General features: G+C 41.7%; 1 protein-coding gene across 4 annotated transcripts in view; it reads left to right on the top strand.

The window, feature by feature from the left end:
- The first annotated feature begins 16,887 nt into the window (after window positions 1-16,887).
- The window catches only part of GK (glycerol kinase), a 75,483-nt gene continuing 70,109 nt past the window's right edge, over window positions 16,888-22,261 (top strand). For 2 of the 4 annotated variants that reach the window (XM_041000094.1, XM_041000080.1), the window contains exon 1: window positions 16,894-17,078. In XM_041000094.1, coding sequence (XP_040856028.1) covers window positions 17,001-17,078 — 78 coding nt within the window. In that variant the 5' untranslated portion in view covers window positions 16,894-17,000. Of the gene's footprint in view, window positions 17,079-22,261 lie in introns of all 4 variants that reach the window. The other 2 variants (XM_041000086.1, XM_041000104.1) reach the window with 2 other exon arrangements.

Below are 22,261 nucleotides of genomic sequence, written 5' to 3'. Positions count from 1 at the left end.
TGCTTGTGGCCTGGGAAAGCAGTCGAGGACAGCCCAAAGCCTTGGGACCCTGAACCCGCGTGGGCGACCCAAAAGAGGATCTGGGCTCCTGGTTTTGGATCAGTGCAACACCGGTCATTGCAGTTACTTGGGGAGTGAATCATCGGACGGAAGATCTTCCTCTCTGTCTCTCCTCCTCTCTGTATATCTGACTTTCCAATAAAATAAATAAAATAAATTTTTAAAATTGTCAGCTCAGAATAGCATTTCCAGGAAAGCTTTCCTTTGTCTTTGAAAATGAAATAAAATTCTTGCACAGTAAAAAAAAAAAGTTAAAGGAATATGCCTCTCTCAAACCTGCCCTACAAACATTACGTAAAGGTGTTCTCGTGATAGAGAAAAGGAATAGCAACTAGCAAAACCAAAGGCAAATGTAAAGAATTTCCCAGTAAAATAATAACAAGACTGAATCAGTGAACAATCCATTGCTAAATGACAAGACCAAATTACCACTTCTTTATATTAACCCTGAAGGTAAATGGCTTAAACTAATTTGGGGATTTTGGGAGAGGGGAAGGGAAAACCCAGGGCCTGTGGAATTGTATCATAAGATGATAATAATAATAAAAGAGGAAATGCTGCATATTCTCAAAGTGAAACAGCTCATTGGTCCAGGACAAATGAGCTAGTTTTTTCAAACAGAAACAATTTACATGATAAAAACTGCTTTATTTCATCACCAAGACTGGTTTTATAGCACTTGAATAAAAGAGACTATATTTTAATGAGACAAAAAAAAAAAGTTGTTCTTGGCTCTTGGCTTCTGCCAGAACCATTTGTGGAGTGAATATGGTGATGGAAGATCTGTCTCTCTATGTCATTCTTTCATTCAAACACAATAAGTAAATCAGACTTTAAAATAAACAAAATATATGTTGGTGGCACATTTCCCATAATAAAAATACAGATACTCAAGTTTTGTCAAGTACTCTATTGGGAATTTTTTTTTAAGATTTATTTATTTTTATTGGAAAGGTGGATACACAGAGAGGAGGAGAGACAGAGAAGATGATCTTCCGTCTGATGGTTCACTCCCCAAGTGACCGCAATGGTTGGAGCTGAGCCAATCTGAAGCCAGGAGCCAGGAGCTCTTCCAGATCTCCCACACTGGTGCAGGATCCCAAGGCCTTGGGCCTTCCCTCACTGCCTCCCCAGGCCACAAGCAGGGAGCTGGATGTGAAGTAGAGCCACCAGGATTAGAACCAGCGCCCATGTAGGATCCCAGGCATGCAAGGCGAGGACCTTAACCACTACACTATCACGCCGGGCCCTCTATTGGGGATAATTAATGAATTTATTCTGTAAATTATGAAATATCTCTTTATGATGTTGTCATATTATCTTCCCAAAGAATATATATATTTTTTCTTATGTCCATTTCATTTTTATTGCACTTGCCAAATCCTCCTGTATAAGTTACTTATTCCCCATTAGATTACTTCCTAAATGACTCACTTTTTTTTTAGTTTTATGGCACCATTCCATAGGGTCTGGGATTTCCCTCCCCCCAAATTCCCACCCCCTCGACTAATTTTTCCCATATTATTACAATAGTATAGTCCTTCATAATCAGTCGTCATAAGTGCATCACTCTGTTATTTAAGTGTGCCCCAACATTGCTAGTACAGTGTCAGGCAGTCCAGCATCCCATTATCTAAATATGTCCAAAAGTTTCATTGGGAGTCCATCTTTGATTTGAAAGTAGAGATACAAATTGCATTGTATCTTCACATCTGCATATGGTAGTCTCTACTATACCATCATTATATATTACCTTAAATAAGAAGCCATTAAACAAAGTCAACAACAGGTATCAGGTTAAAAAACAGAAAAATTTTAGCACCGTGGTGTTGAAAAATGTACCACTGAATAACCAAAGAAGAAAATACAAAAGCCTCTTAGGTAAAATGATGGCACCATGTGATTCATGAGCCAGCAATGAATTGAACAAGAGAAAAGAACCTATTTGGAAGAAATGAAAATTATAACAAAAACATCAAAACACATGGGATGCAGCAAAAACAATATGGAAAGGTTATTGATCTTGCAGTTTGCATGATGGCTGCCTTATATCAGAGAAAACATATGGTATTTATCCTTTTGGGATTGACTTATTTCACTGTGCATAATGGTTTCTAGTTGGGACCATCTAGTTGCAAATGATATGATTTCATTCTTTTTAATGGCTGATTGTGACACATGTTTTTATTATCACCTACATTTCTAAAGCGTGCATGATTCTGAAATTTATTTTAATTTAATTTAATCGCTTCATATTCTGTTTTATACATAATACTTTCCATTCCATTGTCTCCTCTGAGTGTCTCATCAGCCCTGGGAGACAGGTCAAACCCCAGGCATGCGACTTCAGAGAAAGATGTGTAGAAATTTAGCTCAAGGTCACTCAGCCAAGAAACTGCTGGGAATGAGTCACAGGCTCCAAGCAGACCCCTTCTCTACCTCCTTACTCGATTGCCTAAGAAAACATGGAAATACTAAGGTTTTTTTTTTCTTGTTGCTATTCCTCATTATCATGTCTTTCACAGCAATAAAACTTCACCCAACAGTCACATGGTATGTCAGAAAACACAAATATTTTGGCATGGTCATTCATTACTCAACTGTTTAACAAGCAAAGTAAATGAAAATATCCCAGAAATGTTACTGAGCAAAGGCTTTGAGTTGTTCCATTTGGATGTGGAAAATGTGAAGTTCTCTTAGATTTCTTCCAACACAAATGTTTCATTGTTTAAGACTGGTAATTAGCTAAACAACTTAACATTTCATTTAAGGATACAATATTCTAATTTTCCTAATTGTTAACTGTAATTTCCACTTCATACTGATGGTGGCAGTGCTGATCTCCATAGGGACCAGAATTTATATAGTTATTATTTGTTAGATTTTACAGTATTCTTGTTACCTTACTCAAGAATTTTACATGGTACTTAAATATTTTTCGGTGGTAATGAAGTGAAACTTTGTTTTATGTTAGAATGTGTGGTATAATCCTATTACTTTTAAAGAAATGATTTCTTTGTTATTATTGGAAAGTAGATTTACACAAAGATCTTCCATCTGCTTGCTTACTCCCCAAGTGGCCGCAATGGCTGGAGCTGAACTGATGCAAAGCCAGGATCCAGGAGCTTCTTCCAGATCTTCCACATGGTTGCAGGGTTCATCCTCTACTGTTTGTCCATTCCACATGCAGGGAGCTGGATGGGAACTGGGAACACCAGGATTAGAACCAGTGCCCATATGGGATCCTGGCATTGAAGGTGGTAGACTACCCAATTGAGCCATTACACCAGATCACTATCATATTACATTTTTTCTCTTTTTTTAAAGATTTATTTTTTAATTTTCATTACAAAGTCAGATATACAGAGAGGAGGAGAGACAAAGAGGAAGATCTTCCATCCCACGATTCACTCCCCAAGTGACCGCAGTGGCTGGTGCTGAGCCAATCCGAAGCCAGGAACCAGGAACTTCCTTCAGGTCTCCCATGCAAATGCAGGGTCCCAAGGCTTTGGGCCATCCTCGGCTGCTTTCCCAGGCCATAACCAGGGAGCTAGATGGGAAGCAGGGCTGCCGGGATTAGAACTGGCGCCCATATGGGATCCCAGCATGTTCAAGGTGAGGTTCCCAGCCACTAGGCCACTGTGCTGGGCCCACATTTTTTTTTAAAGCACACCATTGTGCCTTCGGTATTGTGGGTTAGCATTTCAGTTAGGGGGCCCATTGCAGTAGCTTAATGGCTAAAGTCCTCACCTTGCATACATTGGGATCCCATATAGGTGCCGGTTCATGTCCCAGTATCCCTGCTTCTCAACCAGCTCCCTGCCTGTGGCCTGGGAAAGCAGTTGAGGATTGCCCAAAGCCTTGGGACCCTGCACCTGTGTGGGAGACCCAGAAGAGGCTCCTGGGCCTGGCTTTGGAACAGTTCAGCTCCAGCCTTTGTGGTCACTTGGGGAGTGAATCAACTGATGGATGATCTTCCTCTTTGTCTCACTTCTTCTCTATATATCTGACTTTAAAATAATTTTTTAAAATTTTCAATTAGGTGATTTGTGCAAGTACAAGTTAATTCTTTGTACTTTTTCCCCCCCTCATGTTGTGACATTCTTGTTGGCTACAATCCCTGCATCCACATTAGTTATTTAAGTAAGGTAAAAGTCATCCTGCCCTCCCCCCCCCTTTTATTAGCTATGTAAAATGACAGCGTTAGTCGTTGAAAGCAAAGCATTGTTCATGGGGAAGATTAAGGCATTCTTGTATATCCACTGAATATTAGCTTTTGTAGAGTTCATTTAGTAGTTAGCCTTCGAGCAAAAAATGTGAAGGTTATTATCATTATCCTCCAGCTGCTGCTTTTTCTCCTGCGGACTCTGCTTGACCTTTCACCTGGTTCTCTCCTGTGAGAGGGAACTGGATCTGAGAGAGAGAATGTAGAGGAAAGAGCATGGCTTCAGCATCAGGAAACCTGTGCTGGCGTTCTGACTCTGCCACTCGGAATTGGCTTTACTTCAGACTAGTCATTTAAAGCCTGAATTTAGGTTTCCTCGTGATGGGGATCAATATCCTCAGCTGGACTGGGGAAGATCCCCAGTTAAATTTAGTCGAGGTTCTAGCCACATGTAAGAATATAACCGTGAGACACAGCAGGGAGCATAAGAGCAGGAGTTATTGAAAGGCAAGAGGGAGAACTGCCCAACCCTGGCTGGGTTATTCTTTTAGTGGAGCAGGGATGGTGTTTGGGGTGGGGCTGCTGTGAATGTGGTGCAGTCTAGTAAGTCTAGTAAGATTGACATCTCCCTAGATATGTCTGGTATATGATGGCAGGGGCGTTTAGCTGCATGAGGAATGGATGTGCTGAGTTCTCAGCCCTTCTTGAATTGGCAGAGAAAGCAATGATGGGATTTGGTCAGGACATAAGGTGTACAATTCTTGGTTCCTTGGCTCTTATGAACCACCTCTCTACCCCTATCAACTTCATTTATAAACCCGGATGATGATGGCAAATTAGAGATAGACAGAAGTATAACAAATAGGAAAGCATTTATGAAATTTGTACATTGAGATTCTTAATTCACCATGATCCTTAGATCATGAATGTTTCCTGTATCATTCTTTATAGCAATCTGTAAATAATCCCAAGGCATTTGTGTGTGCTCCTGGCTTTGCTGGAATGACTTGTAACTTTTCCTGTAAAAATTCTGATTCCAAAAGAGTGACTAGAACCCCCTTCACATTACTGATGTTTGCTTTAGTATTTATAATATGCAATAATCCTCTCATTATCCTCTAGAGCATTTGAATTTTTTTGAGAGAAGAAACTTTGAAGATATGCGTCTTTTTTATAAAGATTTATTCATTTTTTTATTGCAAGGTCAAATATATACAGAGAGGAAGAGAGACAAAGAAGAAAATCTTCTGTCCACTGATTCACTCCCCAAGTGACCACAACAACCGGTGCTGCGCCTATCCGAAAACTAGAGCCTCCTCCAGGTCTCCCACGCGGGTGCAGGGTCCCAAGGCTTTGGGCCATCCTCGACTGCTTTCCCAGGCCATAGGCAGGGAGCTGGATGGGAAGTGGAGCAGCTGGGATTAGAACTGGCGCCCATATGGGATCCCGGCGTGTACAAGGCGAGGACACTAGACGCTAGGCCATGGCTCCAGACCCGAAGATATGCATCTTAATAGATCCAGATTAAGTATTCAATGTCCAATATATAACAGAGAGAACAGGAAAGAAAGGCTGAATAGAACAAGTGTATGTAAATATCACTCCTCTGGAATTGACTTTTTAAAAAGATTTATTTTATTATTTTTACTGCAAAGTCAGATATACAGAGATGAGGAGAGACAGAGAGGAAGGTCTTCTGTCCACTGACTCACTCCCCAAGTGGCCACAACAGCTGAAGCTGAGCCGATCTGAAGCCAGGTACTAGGAACCTCTTCTGGGTCTCCCACACAGGTGCAGGATCTCAAGGCTTTGGGCCATCCTCTCCTGTCTTCCCAGGCCACAAGCAGGGAACTGGATGGGAAGCTGGGCTGCCAGGACCAGAACTGGCACCCATATGGGATCCTAGCACGTGCAAGGCAAGGGCTTTAGCTGCTAGACCACTGTGCATGGCCCAGAACTAGAACAGTTTTAACTCAGGAACTTATGATTCTAGAAACATAGAGATATTAGTCTGAATAGTATAAAATATTCAAGAATTATCTGTATCCTTTTCATTCTCATTCAGATTTATAATCAGCCTTTCTTCCTGTGGAAAAACATAATTCCAGTGGAATTAACAAATAAGAAATACAAGACAATAAAAATAAAGTCTTCCTCAACACAATTCAGATAACTAACAAAATTTCATACTCCATAGCCGAAGTGATTTCTGAACAGTAAACATAATTACAGGAGAAGAATTACTCTGCTGCAAAACACTTCACCGTGGAATGCCACAAAATAGCACCAACCCCTTACTAGAAACAGGGCTTGTTCCCTTAAGCTTCATAATCACACTGTGATGAATCATAAGTTAATAGTGATCAGTCTGTTCTCTCTTCCTGGACATACAAGCCAGTCTGGGTGTCCACATCAGTGCAAGACTAGCAGATGGCTATCTGCCAATATGGACTCTGTCACTGTGGAATATGCAGACATTCCAAAGTGCCACATTTACACATAGGCCGCACATCAAATCAAGTCCTCTTCCATAGGCAGAAAATATCAGGGGCCCCTGTTGTAGCTTGCAGGTTAATTTGTTGTTTGAAAGGCCAGCATTCCATATCAGAGTCCCAGCTTTTCCACTGACAATGCAGCTCCCTGTTAATGCACCTGGGAAGGAAGTAGAAAATCTCCCAAGTACTTGGACCCCTGCAACCTACATGAATGACCTGGATAGAGTTCCTAGTCCCCTTCTTTGCTTGTCCTAGTGCTGATCATTGTGGTCATTTGGGTAGTGATCAGTAGATGAAAGATCTTTTTCTCTCTCTGCATTTCAAATAAGTAAAATAATGTTTTATAGAAGCAAATACTGTATCATTCAATTTAGAAGAGGGAGTAATAAGAGGAGAGTCATATAAATGTATGGTTTCCACATTCTAGAAACACAAATTTACATTAATACTATTTCCCCTTTAAAAAGGTTCCTCTTGCTGTATTGCTTAACTACAAGCCAGTGGTTGTGACATCACCATCATTTCCAGGCAGTCAGACACAAACCACAAAAGAGAACATTTTCGTGTGTGGACTTCAGTGTCATGAACTTGGTAGGTAAGGAAGAGGACATGAGAGGAATACGTAAGTTAAGGCATGTTTGACAATGTAAATAGAAAAGTACACTTGAAATTGTTCTGAAGAGCAGAGTTTTGTGGATTAAATGTTTTTACCAAGAGGGAAACATTCTGATAGCCTAACTTAATGATTCCATGTTGCACAAATAGCTTAAAATATTTAAAGTATTCTCAGCTTTTAACAAATACTAAACTATGGAGCTGACCTTTAGCCTAGCAGTAGACACTGCATCCCACATCAGAGTAACTGAGTTCAGTCTGCACTTCTAGTTTGCAATACCAGCTTCCTGCGAAGGCAGACTCATTGAGGAGGTGGTGATGACTCAAGTAACTGCATTTCTGATAAATGTACATGTAGTGTCGTTCCAGTGTCATCCAGCACAATTTCACTTCTCTAAAAATCTTCTGTACTCTGTACATTCCTTCCTCCTTCCCTCCTAACTTAGCTGTGTAAACCACTGCTATTTTTACTATCTCCTTGGTGTTATGTGCTTGCCAGAATGTCACATAGTAGGAATCATGTAGTCTATGGCCTTTTAGAATGGCTTCTTTCACTAAGTATTTGGATTTTAGTTTCCTAAACATCTTTCCAGTACTTCCGAACTTTTTATCACTGAATGGTGTTCCATTACCTGGATAAACCACAGTTTATTTATCTATTGACCTACTGAAGATTTGCTTCTAAGTTTAGGCAAATTTGAATAAAGATGCTATACTTATCATATGAAGGCTTTTGTATACAAAGAAGTTTTAAACTTATTTGGCTAAACACCAAGGAGTGTGATTGCAGATTGTCTTCCAAAGTTAATTATTTTTTCCAGTGAATAAAAGTTCTTATTGCTCAATATCCTTTCCAGCATTTGCTGATTCTTTACAGTTTTTAGTTGCTCAGCCTCTATCTAACTTTACAGAGGTTAATGACAGAGATGAAGATCTGGATTTCGCATACAGTGGTGAAGAGTGGGGTTTTAGGAAGAGAGTGGATTACAGAAAATATGACAGGGGTGTGGAACTGTGGCATGGGAGATTCTAGCTGCCAGCTGCAATTCTGGCATCCCATATGGATACCTATTTGAATCTGGCTGCACCACTTCTGATCCACCTCCCATTATTTTAAAGTCAATAAATAATTTTTAGGGCCTGGTGCAATGACTGAATTGACTAATCCTCCCTTGCAAGCACAGAGATCCAATATAGGCGTCATTTCGTGTGCTAGCTGCTCTACTTCCTGTCCAGCTCCCTGCTTATGATCTGGGAGGATGACCCAAAGCTTGGGACCCTGTACCCATGTGGGAGACTGTAGGAGGACAATTAATTAGATATCATTTACAAGAGAATGATTGATTGGATATTATTTGAGAACAATTGATTGTAATACAAACAAAGAGAGATGCTTCCTCCCTAGGCAGGGAACTAGCAGATAAGGAAAGGAGATTCCCTTTGTTATTGAAATGTAAATTCATGGGGCCTGTTGTGGTAGCCCAAGGGCTAAAATCCTTGCCTTGCACACTCCAGGATCCCACATAGGTGTTGGGCCCTGCTTCCCATCATGCTCTCTGCTTGTGACCTGGGAAAGAAGTGGAGGATCACCCAAAGCCTTGGGTCCCTGTACCTGCATGGGAGACCCGGAGGAGGCTCCAGGCTCCTGGTTATGGATTGGCACAGCTCTGGCCATTTATGGCCACTTGGGGAATGAATCATAGGATGGAAGATCCTCCTCTCCGTATATCTGACTTTCCAATAAAAAATAAAAAAAGAACAAATGTAAATTCCTCAAACCCTCCTCCCTGTTGCCTACATGACCATCTGTTTTTTAAAAATCTGATGTTTTTAATAAACTTTGGCTATTGATCATCAGAAGACCCAGAAGAAGCTCGTGGCTCCTGGCTCCATGTTAGTTCAGCTCCAGCCATTGTGGTCACTTGAGCACTGAACCAAAGGATGGAAGAACTTTCTGTCTCTTCTCGTTGTAAAAAAAAAAAAAAAACTTAGAAAATAAGACAGAAACTGGAAAAAAAATCACACTTTTTCCCAATGATGGCTCATATATGTAGAATTCAATATTAATTTATGTGATGTTTATAGTATTTTAGAGGAAAACTGATTATTATATACTGACTTATACACTGAGTTATTTTTCTATGGATAATGATAACTTCACAAAACACAAATATGCATTTCACGCCCTGATGATCAATGTTATGGATTTAAGTGACCTTGAGCCAGATATTATGATTCTTGTCCTTAAAAATTTATAATGTTACCTTTTCTTTTCAGTGGCACATTAAAGAGTCAGCAAATAAATGGTTGCAGTCTCAGAGATTAGTGAATTTTCTTTTTCCATTCAGCATAAGAAAGTATTTAAAATTAGTTGTAGCAAAAATAGAATTAAAGGTATGAGTTAGTTCTGATACGGAAAAAAGAGTTTTCATCATATATAGAATGTGTATATTATGAAAAAAACTGCATTAATTTAAATTTTTTGCTCCAAAATAAACTCATACACTTAATTCCATTTTTCAAGAACTTGATGGAATACCCTTGTATACTTTATGCCCTACTACATGCCTTATAATATATGGCTTAATATTCTTTTCTTTAAATACCATTAATGTATGAATTGATCACCTGGAAAGTCAGTGCCAAATGATTAGGAGAGTAATAAAAATGTAATATGTGCAAATAATTGTGGTCAAGGCTTCATTTTTCAGAATTCATTATCCTATTTTTTACTTTTTAAACATTTATTTATATTGGACCCTGTGTAATGGCGCAATAGCTAAATCCTTGTCTTACAAGCACCAGGATCCCATATGGGGGCTGGTTGGTGTCTCAGCTGGTCCACTTCCCTTATAGCTCCCTGCTTGTGGACTGAGAAAGCAATTGAGGATGGCCCAAAGCCTTGGGATCCTGTACCCACATGGGGACCTAGATGAGGCTTCTTGTTCCTGGCTTCAGATTGGCTCTGGTTTGCACATTGTGACCACTTGGTGAGTGAACCAGTAGATGGAAGATCTTTCCTCTGTCTCTCCTTCTCTCTGTAGATTTGTCTTTCCAATAAAAATAAATATTTAAAAAATTTTATTTCTTTTACTTGGAAGTCTGAGTTACATAGAGAGGGAGAGACAGGGCTATCTTTTTGGTCCACTCCCCAAATGCCTGCTACAGTCTGAGTTGGGGCCATCTGAAACTGGCAGCCAGGAGCTTCTTCTGGGTTTCCCACATGAATGTATGGGCCCAAGGCCTTGGCCATCCTCTGCAGCTGTCCCCATGGCATTGGCAGGGAGTTGGATCACAGAAGGAACAGTTGGGACTAGAACCAATATCTATATGGGATACTGGCACCAAAGGCAGAGGATTAGCATGATATACCACCACACCAGCCCTATGTTTTCTTACTTCTTCACTTACAGAGGCAAAAGGCATCTGCCTCTTTTGTTAGCCAATGAGGTCTTAGATGTAGAGAAAGGAAGGAAGGAAGGGAGGTTGAGAGGGATGGAAAACACACAAAAAATAGAAAATACAAGGAGAATGAGAGTAATATGAGGCCACGGTGTCAAAGGAATGCTGAAGTTCAGGAAGAAGTTAAGCAGTCAAAATGGCCAATGATTCCACCTTAAGTATCATCCTTGCCCTTAGACATCAACCATGACATCAGGGACATTCCAAGTGTCTCCTTGCCCTAGAACCCCATCAGGAACAGGGTTTTAGGCATATTGAAAACTTGCATCAAACATATTTGGAAAATGAGAGAACTTGTGAATGCTCATATTTTCATTTTTCTAAAAGACCCAGTGTCTTGGTTATAATCAAATGTCACTATGAATGAGATCGTAAGGAATAGGGATCACACCAGGATGCAGTAATTGGGTTATTTATCTATTCCTACATAAAACGTTACTCCAAAGGGAGGCTGCATGGAACATTGGTTATGATGCTGCTTGGGATGGCTATATGCTACTTTGGGTGTGCCTGGCTTAAGTTTGAGCTCAATTTCTAATATAGTTTCTTGAGAGTTCGTACCATAGGAAGGCAGCAGAAGATGGCTCAAGTACTTGGTTTCCTGCCACTGTGTACGAGACCTGGTTGGAGTCCTTGGTTCTTGGCCTTGGCCTGGCCTGGCAGGCATTTAAAAAAAATGGGAAAAGACCCCAAAACTTTCTAAAAGCAGTAACTATTTATTATTTCTCATGAATCTGTAGATAAGCTGGCTCAGTTGTGCAGTTTTGTTGTTCTAGGTGGTGTTGGCTGTGGCCATTTATTCGTCTGCATCATGTGTTCAGTGGCTATAACCAGTTAAGAACCGAGCTGGGGCTGAAATAGTCAAGATTTCTTTCACATATCTGCAAGTTGTTGCTTGGCAGCTGGGCAGCAACTCATTTCTGCACACGGTCTCTCATCTGCTAGCAGGTTAGACTGCCTTTCTTTATAGCATAGCAACTGGGCTCCTAGAGGGAAAGGCTAACTTCTACACAAGTACCTATCTCATCTCCACTTGAATTATGTTTGCTAACATTGCCTGACTCATGCAAGTCACATAGCCCAAGCCCAAGATCAGTATTGGAGGGCATAACAAAACAGTATCATTAGTTGATGCCATGAGTCATCAGTGGTCAAATTATAGCAATCATTTTTATTTTCTCAGCAATCACTTACAGATCAAGCCCAAGCGTATGAATAAAATAGCGGTCAGGACAAAGTCCCTGGCATCAAAGAATATAGCTCATTGTATTTAGGGGGTGTCAGGGTAGGAAAGAGTGGCCAGGAATATTCATCATTTAAACTCATTATTCTCATATTAATTAATGTTTAACAACTCACTACCTTAAGCTTTTATCTGTCAATATCTTACATGGATGATTTGAATGTTAATAGAGACTTGAAATTTGAAAGAAATGGACATTAGCAATTCCATAAAAAAGAGTTCCTTTATCTCATGGTTTTGCTGTAGTTTGTGAAATTTCAGAAGGCTACACTTTCCAGCATAATTCGTAGCTAAGTAGAGTGTAGTTGCTGTACCAGAAGTGTCAGCATCATACGGGTACTAATTAGAAATTTAAGTGACCAGGCCCATTGCAGTAGTCTAGTGGCTAAAGTCCTCACCTTGCACACACCAGGATCCCATAGGGGCACCGGTTCCTATCCCAGCAGCCCCGTTTGCCATCCAGTTCTCTGCTTGTACCCTGGGAAAGCAGTCGAGGATGGCCCAAAGTCTTGGGTCCCTGCAGCCTTGTGGGAAACCTGGAGGAGACTCCTGGCTCCTGGCTGTGGATTGGCTCAGCTCCAGCCATTGTGGCCACTTGAGGAGTGAATCAACAGACAGAAGATCTTTCTTCTCTGTCTCTCCTTCTGTCTGTAAATCTGACTTTCCAATAAAAATAAATAAATTTTTAAAAATATAAAAGAAATGTAAATGATCAGAACTCATCTGTTCTAAATAAGTTCTGGAGTTGCAGCCCAGAATGAACAAATCCAGCAAGTGGCTCTGAGGCATGTGAAGTTTGAGCTTCACTGCCACATCCTTAGCCTATTACAATCACAACACTGCATAAAAGGACACACAGTTTTAGTTACACTTACATTATTTAGCATGCATCTGAGTTGATTTACCAATTTGTGGAAGAAATTGCATTTTGATCAGATTTATTAAATATTATAAACCTTAAATACTGGGGGGCTATTTTTAATCAGGTATATTTAAATTCCTTAATTCCTTCAGGAATTTGGGAGCAAGTAATTTCATATATGTGCTTACATCGTGCCCTTTTATCCCTAACTTTCCGTTCTGTGTTTTCCATATCTACGTCAATCCATATCGAAGTAATCAGAATAGCAAGAACAGTTTAAGGAAATGCCAACTTTACAAGTAGATTACATTATAAAGAATAAGGGCTGCTTCTCAAGTAAAAATGAGAAGACAGGAAGTTGTACTGGGAAAATAAAGTTCCTCTAGGGAAATGTAGGGTTTCTGATTACATTAATTCTGTGTAAGTTAACAAAGAACAGGAAAAACCAGAGAAGGAGTAAGTGAAACACTTAGAGACTCTCCAAAAGTGGCTTAACCTTGATTTCCTGCTCTACCAGTAAGAAATCACCACAGCAGCTTTGAATGACTCAAGCTACCTAAATGATTTGCATGAAAGTGTTTGGTGTTCACTTCTGGCTTTCCTTGGTCGAAACAAGTGAGGTTGCATCTCACCTTTCATAATTCACTGCGTGGTCTGCACAGTGCTTTTACAAGCATTACGTCATTTCATTTTCCCATTATACTGTCAACGTCAGTGTCAGTGACATTTTCCCTATTTTACAAAAGAGCAAAAAGAAGCCATGAAATTAGTTACTCAAGGTTAAAAATTTTAAGTGCTGAATGTTCTGTGCCTTCAAGTCTGGTAGTCTGGTTTTTTTTGTTGTTGTTTGTTTGTTTGTTTGTTCTCTACTATGCCTTCAGATCTGAGATAGGTGGGGAAACCAAGATGGACCAACATCCTCCTTCCTTTGTAAACATTTCCATTCCTACTTTCATTTACTTTCTAACTCCTTCAGGCTGCTGTAAAGGGGCACTAGGATTTTGGTTTTGTTTTGTGTTTTTAATATTTTATTCATTTATTTGAAAGGAGTTACAGAGAAAGAAAGCAAGTGCTGTAAATCTGACTTTCCTATGAACAGAAAATAAATCTTTTTTTAAAAATGACATTTATTTTTGTTGGCAAAATAAATCGGATTTTACTGAGAGAAGGAGAGACAGAAAGATCTTCCGTCAGCTGGTTCACTCCCTAAGTAGCCACAATGGTCAAAACTCAGCCCATCCACAGTCAGGAGCCAGGAGTTTCTTCTGGCTCTCCCACACAGGTGTAGAATCCTAAGGCTTTGGGCTGTCCTCGACTGCTTTCCCAGGCCACAAGCATGGAGCTGGAAGGGAAGTAGAGCAGCCAGGAGAGGAACTGACATCTATATGGAATCCCGGCACTTGCAAAGGGAAGATTTAGCCACTGAGATATCACACAGGGCCCAAGATATATCTTTCATCTGCTGGTTCATTTCCAAATAGTTGCAACAATCAGAGCTGGGCAGGTGCTTCTTCTGGGTCCCTCATATGGGGTGCAGGATTCCAAGCACTTGAGCCATTTTCCACTGCTTTCCCAGGTGCATGAGAAGGGAGGTAGATCAGAACAGAAGCAGCCAGGACTCAAATAGGTGCCCACATATAATGCTGGAATTGCAGGATAGAGCTTTACTCAATATGCCACGGTGCCAGCCCCAGGCTCTACTCTGGACTCTGCCACAGGCAGTTAGTAGATTTCAAGTATGTTTGTCAGCCTTGATGCGCCAACTCAGTCTCAAAGATAGTAAGAAAAAAGTATCTAAATATTTATTAGGTTGATTTTTATATTCACATATAATATATAAGTGCAGTTTTCACAATGCAGCTAGCACTTGAAGAGGTGAGAAAGGGCAAGGAAAAGGGAATAGATCCACAAGGGTAAGAAAAATTCAACCTTTGAGAGTTCAGAGTAAGTATTTAGGGTATGGAGTTGAGATAGATTGAACTGGACTGTCTGTGAAGGCCCCTTCTGGTGTCCTTCCTGGGCTCTGAGAGGGCACTTAGGTGTATGTGAGTCCCGGAAGTTCAAGTAGTTTCTTAGCTTTTCTGTTTTGTTTACTGAAAGGGGTGAGAATGTGAAATATAAACTGTCCAGGAACCACTGCACAATAGATTTAAGACTTTCTCATCTACAACTAAATCTACTTTTTCTGATCCCACTGTGTTGCTAAGTGAGTAATTTGCTGTAGTTAGACTCTGACAGAGGGGTGTGAAAGTACAAGCATGGTTAGGATTTTTAAAAATGTGTTTGTGTGGTAGATTTGGTGGCTCTGTTTTTACTGCCTTCTGGAACCAAGGGAATTCTTACCTTTATCATTCACTCAGATGTACAGAGAGGAGGAGAGATAAAGAGGAAGATCTTCTGTCCACTGATTCACTTCCCAAGTGGTCACAACAGCCAGACCTAAGCCCATCTGGTGCCAGGAGCCAGGAGCCTCTTCTGGGTCTCCCACGCGGGTGCAGGGTCCAAGGCTTTGGTCCATCCTTGACTGCTCTCCCAGGCCACAAGCAGGGAACTGGATGGCAAGTGGGGCTGCCGGGATTAGAACTGATGTCCATATGGGTCCCTGGTGTGTGCAAGGTAAAGACTTTAGCTGCTTGGCTAACACACTGGGCCCTAAGTTTATCAATAAGTATCAAGGAGAGCTACTCCATACAGAGGCTTATCGTTGGTCACCAGAATGTGATATCCAAACAAAGTACAGGAAAAATTGCTTCCAGAGGAAGTGTGGGAAACCATGCCAGCCCTGTGGTGAACATGTGTGGTAGTGGAGCAAACAAAGAAATGATGTTCCAAATGATGATGAGCTTTGACAAAGGGATGGAATTATATGAGTGAGAATAGTAGAGTGTTCTTGAACTTAATAGTGTGGTTATTTACAAAATCAATGTAGTGATTTTCAATCAGCGTTTTCAAAAGTAATATGCCTTAGAATACAGATGGAATGGATAGCTTGGAAAGACACTCTCTGGGAAATAGTTAATAGGTAATATTTTACATGTTCCTATATAATTAAATACGCATCGTGTCCCATGTATTGGTTTGCCAGACTATTTCACAATCTGAGTCTTCTTTTCAAAATTTAAACGCCCCTTGAACACAGGGAAGTTCAAGGTCAAAAAGAGTCGTTTTTCTGTGACCTAAGCTTTTAATGGAGGGAGAGGAAATGGCGTTGGGGGAGGGGACACGAGTGAAGCCAAGCTAGGCACAAGGGCGGATCAGGACAAGGAGGTGCTGGCTAGATGCCTTCTGCCTGGATGGTCAATAGAGTGACTTGAGGTTGAATTCCAGTACTTTGCCTAAATGCTAAACCGCTTCCTTGTCCCTGAAAAGCCTACAAAAGTTAGGGATTCGCGCTATCCCTTCACATGACCCCATGTGTGTCAATCGTTTACATAAGAGATTATTAGCATTATCAGCAGCCAAGTGCAAGGAGGTGGGTGGGCCGTGGGAAGCGCGGGAAGTCCGGGGTGAGTGGGCCAGGCGACTCAGGTCGTGCTTCACACAGCCTACCAAAATGAAGTAGCAGTTCTGCACTTTGGGAGATATCTGCGGGCGCGGGCCCAGGGCGCAGATGGAGGTGTGTACTGCCTGCAGCCCAGCGGCTGTTCCGTGCCAACGGGTAGCGCCCGCCTCCGCCCCGACCCTGCAGCAGGCTGGCTCCGCCTCCGGCCCGCCGGCAGCCCCACGTGACCTGCCGTACAAGCCAACGCCTCCGCCGCGCCCAGGCCCCGCCCCCGTGACGTCTCACCGCCCTCTGATTGTCCGACTCTTCGGCCTCTTTCCGCCTTCGCTCATTGGCTGGCCAGGCGGACAGCGACACCCCCCGCCGCTTTCCTCACGCCCAAGGTCCCTGAGAACGCCGCGGGAGGGGGCGGGGTTTGCTCCAGAGGGGCGGGGTGAGAAGGTTCCGCGCGGGTAAAGGGGCCGCCCTGAGCGCGGTCCGAGCGTTCAGCGGACTCGTGCCTTCTCGCCCTCCGGCCTCGCCGCCAGCTCCTCCCTAGTCCGCCGCCGTCACCCGGGAAACCGGCTGAGCTCGCCCGCAGACTTGAAGCTGGTTTCATGGCAGCCTCGAAGAAAGCAGTTTTAGGGCCACTGGTGGGAGCTGTGGATCAGGGCACCAGCTCGACGCGCTTTTTGGTGAGCCGGGGGTGACGTTTAGAGGAGGCGCACAATATTCGGAATGGGAGTCCAGGGCCGGAGGGGCCGGGTATCGCGTGCCCACCGCTCGCCTCTTGGGGCCCTGGGTCCCGGTTCCAGGGCTTGGGAGGGTCGTCCGAGAGCGACGTGCCATGCTGAGGCTACCCCACCCAGGCCTAGGGGACCACGGCCTCACGCGACCCCCTCGGCTGAGTTGAACTGTCCTGGTGCTGGAGTTGGGTCACCTTTTAATAGGGGACTTCCTGAAAAGGAACCTGGAACTCCGGAGCATCCGCGCAAAACAGCCTGTCTGCAGCAGGGGACAGGTGGCCACACTGCCCAGTGCAGCGCTCTTCCCCAGGAGCATTTGGCTTGCCAGGCACAGGACGTCCTTGGATGAGGGAAAGCTGTGTCACGGCTGTGGTAGCTTAACAGTCCTTTGGAGCAGTAGAACGTATAAAGTATTACCGCGATGATGCCTTGTCATCCCCACCCACAGAAAATTGCGGAGGGTAGAATGCTGAGGGGCGGAGGGTGCACCGAACACCATTAGGAAACCATCACACTACCCGGCGTTGCCAGAATCCTCACTGAGTTGCGAACACTCGGCACACATCTCCTGTGGTACTTTGCCCACTACACGCTAATGACTGTCCTCTCTGTACTTCTCACTATGATTTGACAGGGTAAATCTGTTTTCATTTTTAACATTTGATAGCAGTGTTCTACCATTAAAAAGTGCTATTGAAGTGACCCCCTTGCTTATTTTGTTTCAAGTTACTGTAACACTTTTCAGGTAAAGTAATCAGGCATTGAGTTCAGTCAGGTTTTAGAATATTTTAGATGAATTTTGGTTGGTAAAAAGATCACACTTGACATTTGACTAACGTGACAACTTGCTGTAAATAATTAGTGATTGTTTAGTCTCATCTTCCTTCAGATCTTTCTCTGCATCCTTTTTTGTGTATGACATACAAATATATGTGTACATTTATGTATATGTACATATATTATGTATAAATATGTATGAATGCATATTGGATTCTGTTTAGCTGATATCTGACTAAAATCACATCTGTGCTTTAGTCTTGACACCTTTGTTGTTTAAAGTGAAAAATTGAGTCCAGTTTTAGTTTAAATTTTATTTAAGGACCTCCTTCCACCAACTGTTGAATTGTTTCTCTCTTGCTCACTAAGGGCAGGTTTTGCTCTTTGTTTTATTTTTGTAAATCTTTATGAAGTAGTCCTGAATCGTAAGTAACAAAGTCTGCTAACTGTATTTGATTAATATATGAGCTACATAATTAACATAACAACCTTTTTTTTTAAAGATTTATTTAGTTTTTTATTTGAAAGGGAGATTTTACAAATAGTGGACACGGCGTTGGCCCCTTTTGCCACCTTAAAACAAAAAGGTTTATTTTACTTGAAAGTGTTACAGAGAGAGGGAGAAGCAGAGATCTGTCCACTGATTCACTCCCCAAATGGCCACATCAGCCAGAGCTGAGCCCTTCTGAAGCCAGGAGTCAGGAGCCAGGATCATCTTCTGGGTCTCCCACGTGGGTACAGGGGCCCAGACACTTGGGTCACCTCCCACTGCTTTTGCAAACACATTAGCAGGGAGCTGGAAGGGAAGTGGAGCAGCCAGGACATGAACCAGTGCCCATTTTATGACTTTACCCAGCACACCACGATGCCAGTTTCTCGTCTTCCCACTTAAGAACATGAAGATATTTGTGTCAGGGAACTGGATTGATTTTTAAAGCCATAGTCAAGAGTTGCTCACACATTTATCTGGGAGTCAGGCACAGAACAGAAGTCCAGTGCTACCCAAGCTTCAGATTCTTAAAGAACAGTTGTAGTCTGGAGTTTCCAACTCATAAAGGTTGACAGTTACTTCATAAAGTACTGAGGACCAAACTCAAGCACAGTGATTCTTCTCAGAGTTTACAGCCTTTGCCCTTTATGAAAGTGGGTAAAATATTTCTTAATTGTAAAGGCTTCCTTTTTTGGAGCTAGCCTGAAAATATTTGCCTTCTTTTTGATTCTTCATTATTGTTATCCATGTGACTCTACAATCTTAGTGTCCTCTGTAGGTTGTTCATAGTCCCTCAGATTTTATTCTACATCAATGGAGGAGGAATTAAGCAACTTTATATAACCACAACAAGTTAATTGTTCAGTGGGCAACATGAACATGAACCTTCAGTGATTGAGTTCTGGTTACTGAGCTGTGTTTGGCATGATTTCAATGAGTAAACAACTGTGCAATTTCTGCATACTCCCATCCTGCTTAAAGAATGATAAAAAAAAATTTGCCAATCAAGGTGTCTGTTCTTTGAGAAGCAACTATGAAAGAATGTTTCAAGGCAGATGAAATGATTTTAAAAGATCCTGCGTGGAGTTCATATAACTCTGGGGATGGCTTAGCCAGGCGTTTTTTTTACTCCCCTTGATTATAGAGAAAGAGGTTGCTGAACTCCTTGTGAAATGCAGATAACAGACTTGCTGAATAAGTGCTTCAATCACCAGGTGATTCCCAGGAGTTATCCCAGTCTTATTGTCCCATATTGTAATTAGGACTGAAAAATAATCACTTAACCTTCTCAGGAAAGAATACAGTCATAAGGAAACGTATACCATTAAATGTATTTAAGTAATTCGCTGCCGTGAATTTCATGTTTAATTTAGCTTTCACAAGATCAACAAATTCCAGGATCTAAGCTTTCTTCTCCCTTTCACTCTGTTAATAATATTAGCTTTCTCTCATAAAGAAGAGTTTTATTCATGCTATTTCATTTAAGAGAAGTGCCTCTTCCCTTTGCTTTATATCTGCTTCTCATTCTGCTCTGCCTCTAGTGTCTGAAGTGCCATCTCGGGATAAGTCATGCCCTCAAATTTCCCACCCTTCCCACAGCACTTTTGTACATCTCTATTTATAGCTCTTATCTCTGCCCCCTTATTATAATTATATAGTTGCACTACTTGAGAGAAAGGATCTCCTGTTAAGCCTCTTTAATCTTTGTTTCCTTAAAAAGTCTTGATCAACGTAACAAACGAGCATGCATTTTGTTAACGGAAGCTATTTTATTGAGTAGCCTTCTTGTTTTTGTTTAACAGATCAACTGTTTGAATTTTGATTTTCCTTCTTTTTAACAGACATCTATATATTTATTTATTTGAAAAGCAGAGTTGGAGAGAGAGAGAGAGAGACAGAGACAGAGAAGAGACAGAAAGAGAGACAGGGAGGAAGAGAGAAATACATAGATACACATACATCTTCCATGCATTGATTCATTGGGTAACCACAATGGCCAGGGCAGACCAGGCCTGGCTAAGCAGAACCTGGCTTCCTAGATCTACCACATGAGTTGCAGGGACACAAGACAGGTCTCCCACGTGAGTAGCAGGGGCCCAAGTACTTGGTCCATGTGATGCTTTCCTAGGTGCAGTAGCCAAGACTAAGTGGTGCCCATATGAGATGCCAGTGTTGCAGTGTGGCTTTATCCCACTGCACCACAATGCCTGCCTCAGACTTAACATTTTACCTTGCCCCTCAAAAATATGAAAACTTTCTGACTTGGGCATTTTTTATGATTTTTGATGATTTTATAGTTTTTGAACGTTTTAATTTTCTGTTAAGTTCTCAAATAATTCCTCTTGGGGACCCTCTGCTTATATTTTATACTAAAGGAAAATGTATAGCTTGTTTGACAGGGAAAATAAACACTGGGTTGACACATGCTTTTCTATATTGCAGAATGGGAACTTATTGGAAAGGGAGTTAGTGTAACAGACTTTGTTGTATTTTTTTAAAGAATTATTTTTATTGGAAAGTTAGATATACAGAGGAGAGGGGCAGAGAGGAAGATCTTCCGTCTGGTGATTCACTCCCCAAGTGGCCGCAATGGCCAGAGCTACTGATCTGAAGCTAGGAGCCAGGAGCCTCTTCCGGATCTCCCACATGGGTTCAGGGTCCCAAGGCTTTGAGCTGTCCTCGACTGCTTTCCCAGGCCACAAGCAGGGAGCTGCATGGGAAGCAGGGCCACAGGGATTAGAATTGGTGCCCATATGGGATCCAGACACATGCAAGCTAAGATCTTTAGCTACTAGGTTATTATGCTAGACCCAGTGTAATAGATTTTAAGGAGGAGCCATTTCTTTATGACACAAAAGTTGCAGCTTAAACAATTTCCTTTGATTTGATAACATATTTTTTTCTCATTAAGTTGAACATTTTCAAGAAGGCATGGAATGCACTGTGACTATACTGTGTTAAAGACTTCAGCATTATCTCATTTAATTTTTTTTTTTTAACAACTCAGTATAGAAGGAAGTGATAGAAAACTCCTTTACATCAATGGTTAGATTGAGTGAGGATTGTCCCCAAAGTCACACTGATGTGGTAGAAGTAGGATTCAAGGTCAGATATGTCATATTCTAAAGTGTGTCTTCCGATTAGTACCTGAAGCCTGTCCAGCTGCCTTGAAGACTGAGGGGAAGCGGGGCAAATGTGAAAGGCCATCTCCTAACCTAGCTATTAAAGCCACTTCTGATTATGATCACAAAAGAATGAATTTTCACCAAGAAAAACGTATCTATAGATCTATTCCACAGTGTATACAAAATGTTACCTTTGAATAAACGTTGCATGTTATGATCATTTTGTGACTTATTCATCAGGTCCTGGGCAGGGCTCAGGTGTGTTGTCATGCAGAATGATTGTGTAATTGCTTTGTTTCAACAGCCAGTGTATGTGAAGAATGACTTGAATTGTACTTCCATGCTTGTTTTGGCAGGAAAAGTTGCTTTGGCTGCAGTTGTCTTCTCAAACTTAGAGAGCTAAGGCTTACGGGTGAATTTCCGCTTTCTTTCATTTATTTACTCAAAACTTATTTATTAAATCCCTTATGTGCCAGAGACTAAATCACAGTAAATTTGGTGAACCTTAATTTGATACATAGATAGAATGAGACAACTCCTTTTTCTTTAAGATTTGTTTAAAAGGCAGAATTCGCAGTGAGAGACAGAAGCTTCGGTCACTCCCCAAATAGCCACAATGACCAGGGCCTGTAGTTCCGGGAGCTTAGAACTCTATCTGGGTACCCCAAATGGGTGACAGGAAACAAAACACTTGGGGTCATTCTTCAATGCCTTCCCAGGAACACTAGCAGGGAGCTAGG

This window comes from Ochotona curzoniae, unplaced genomic scaffold (genome assembly GCF_017591425.1).
Source record: "Ochotona curzoniae isolate NIBS_2020 unplaced genomic scaffold, NIBS_Ocur_1.0 contig_1274, whole genome shotgun sequence".
Lineage (NCBI taxonomy): Eukaryota > Metazoa > Chordata > Mammalia > Lagomorpha > Ochotonidae > Ochotona > Ochotona curzoniae.
This window is presented reverse-complemented; position numbering and strand designations above follow the sequence as displayed.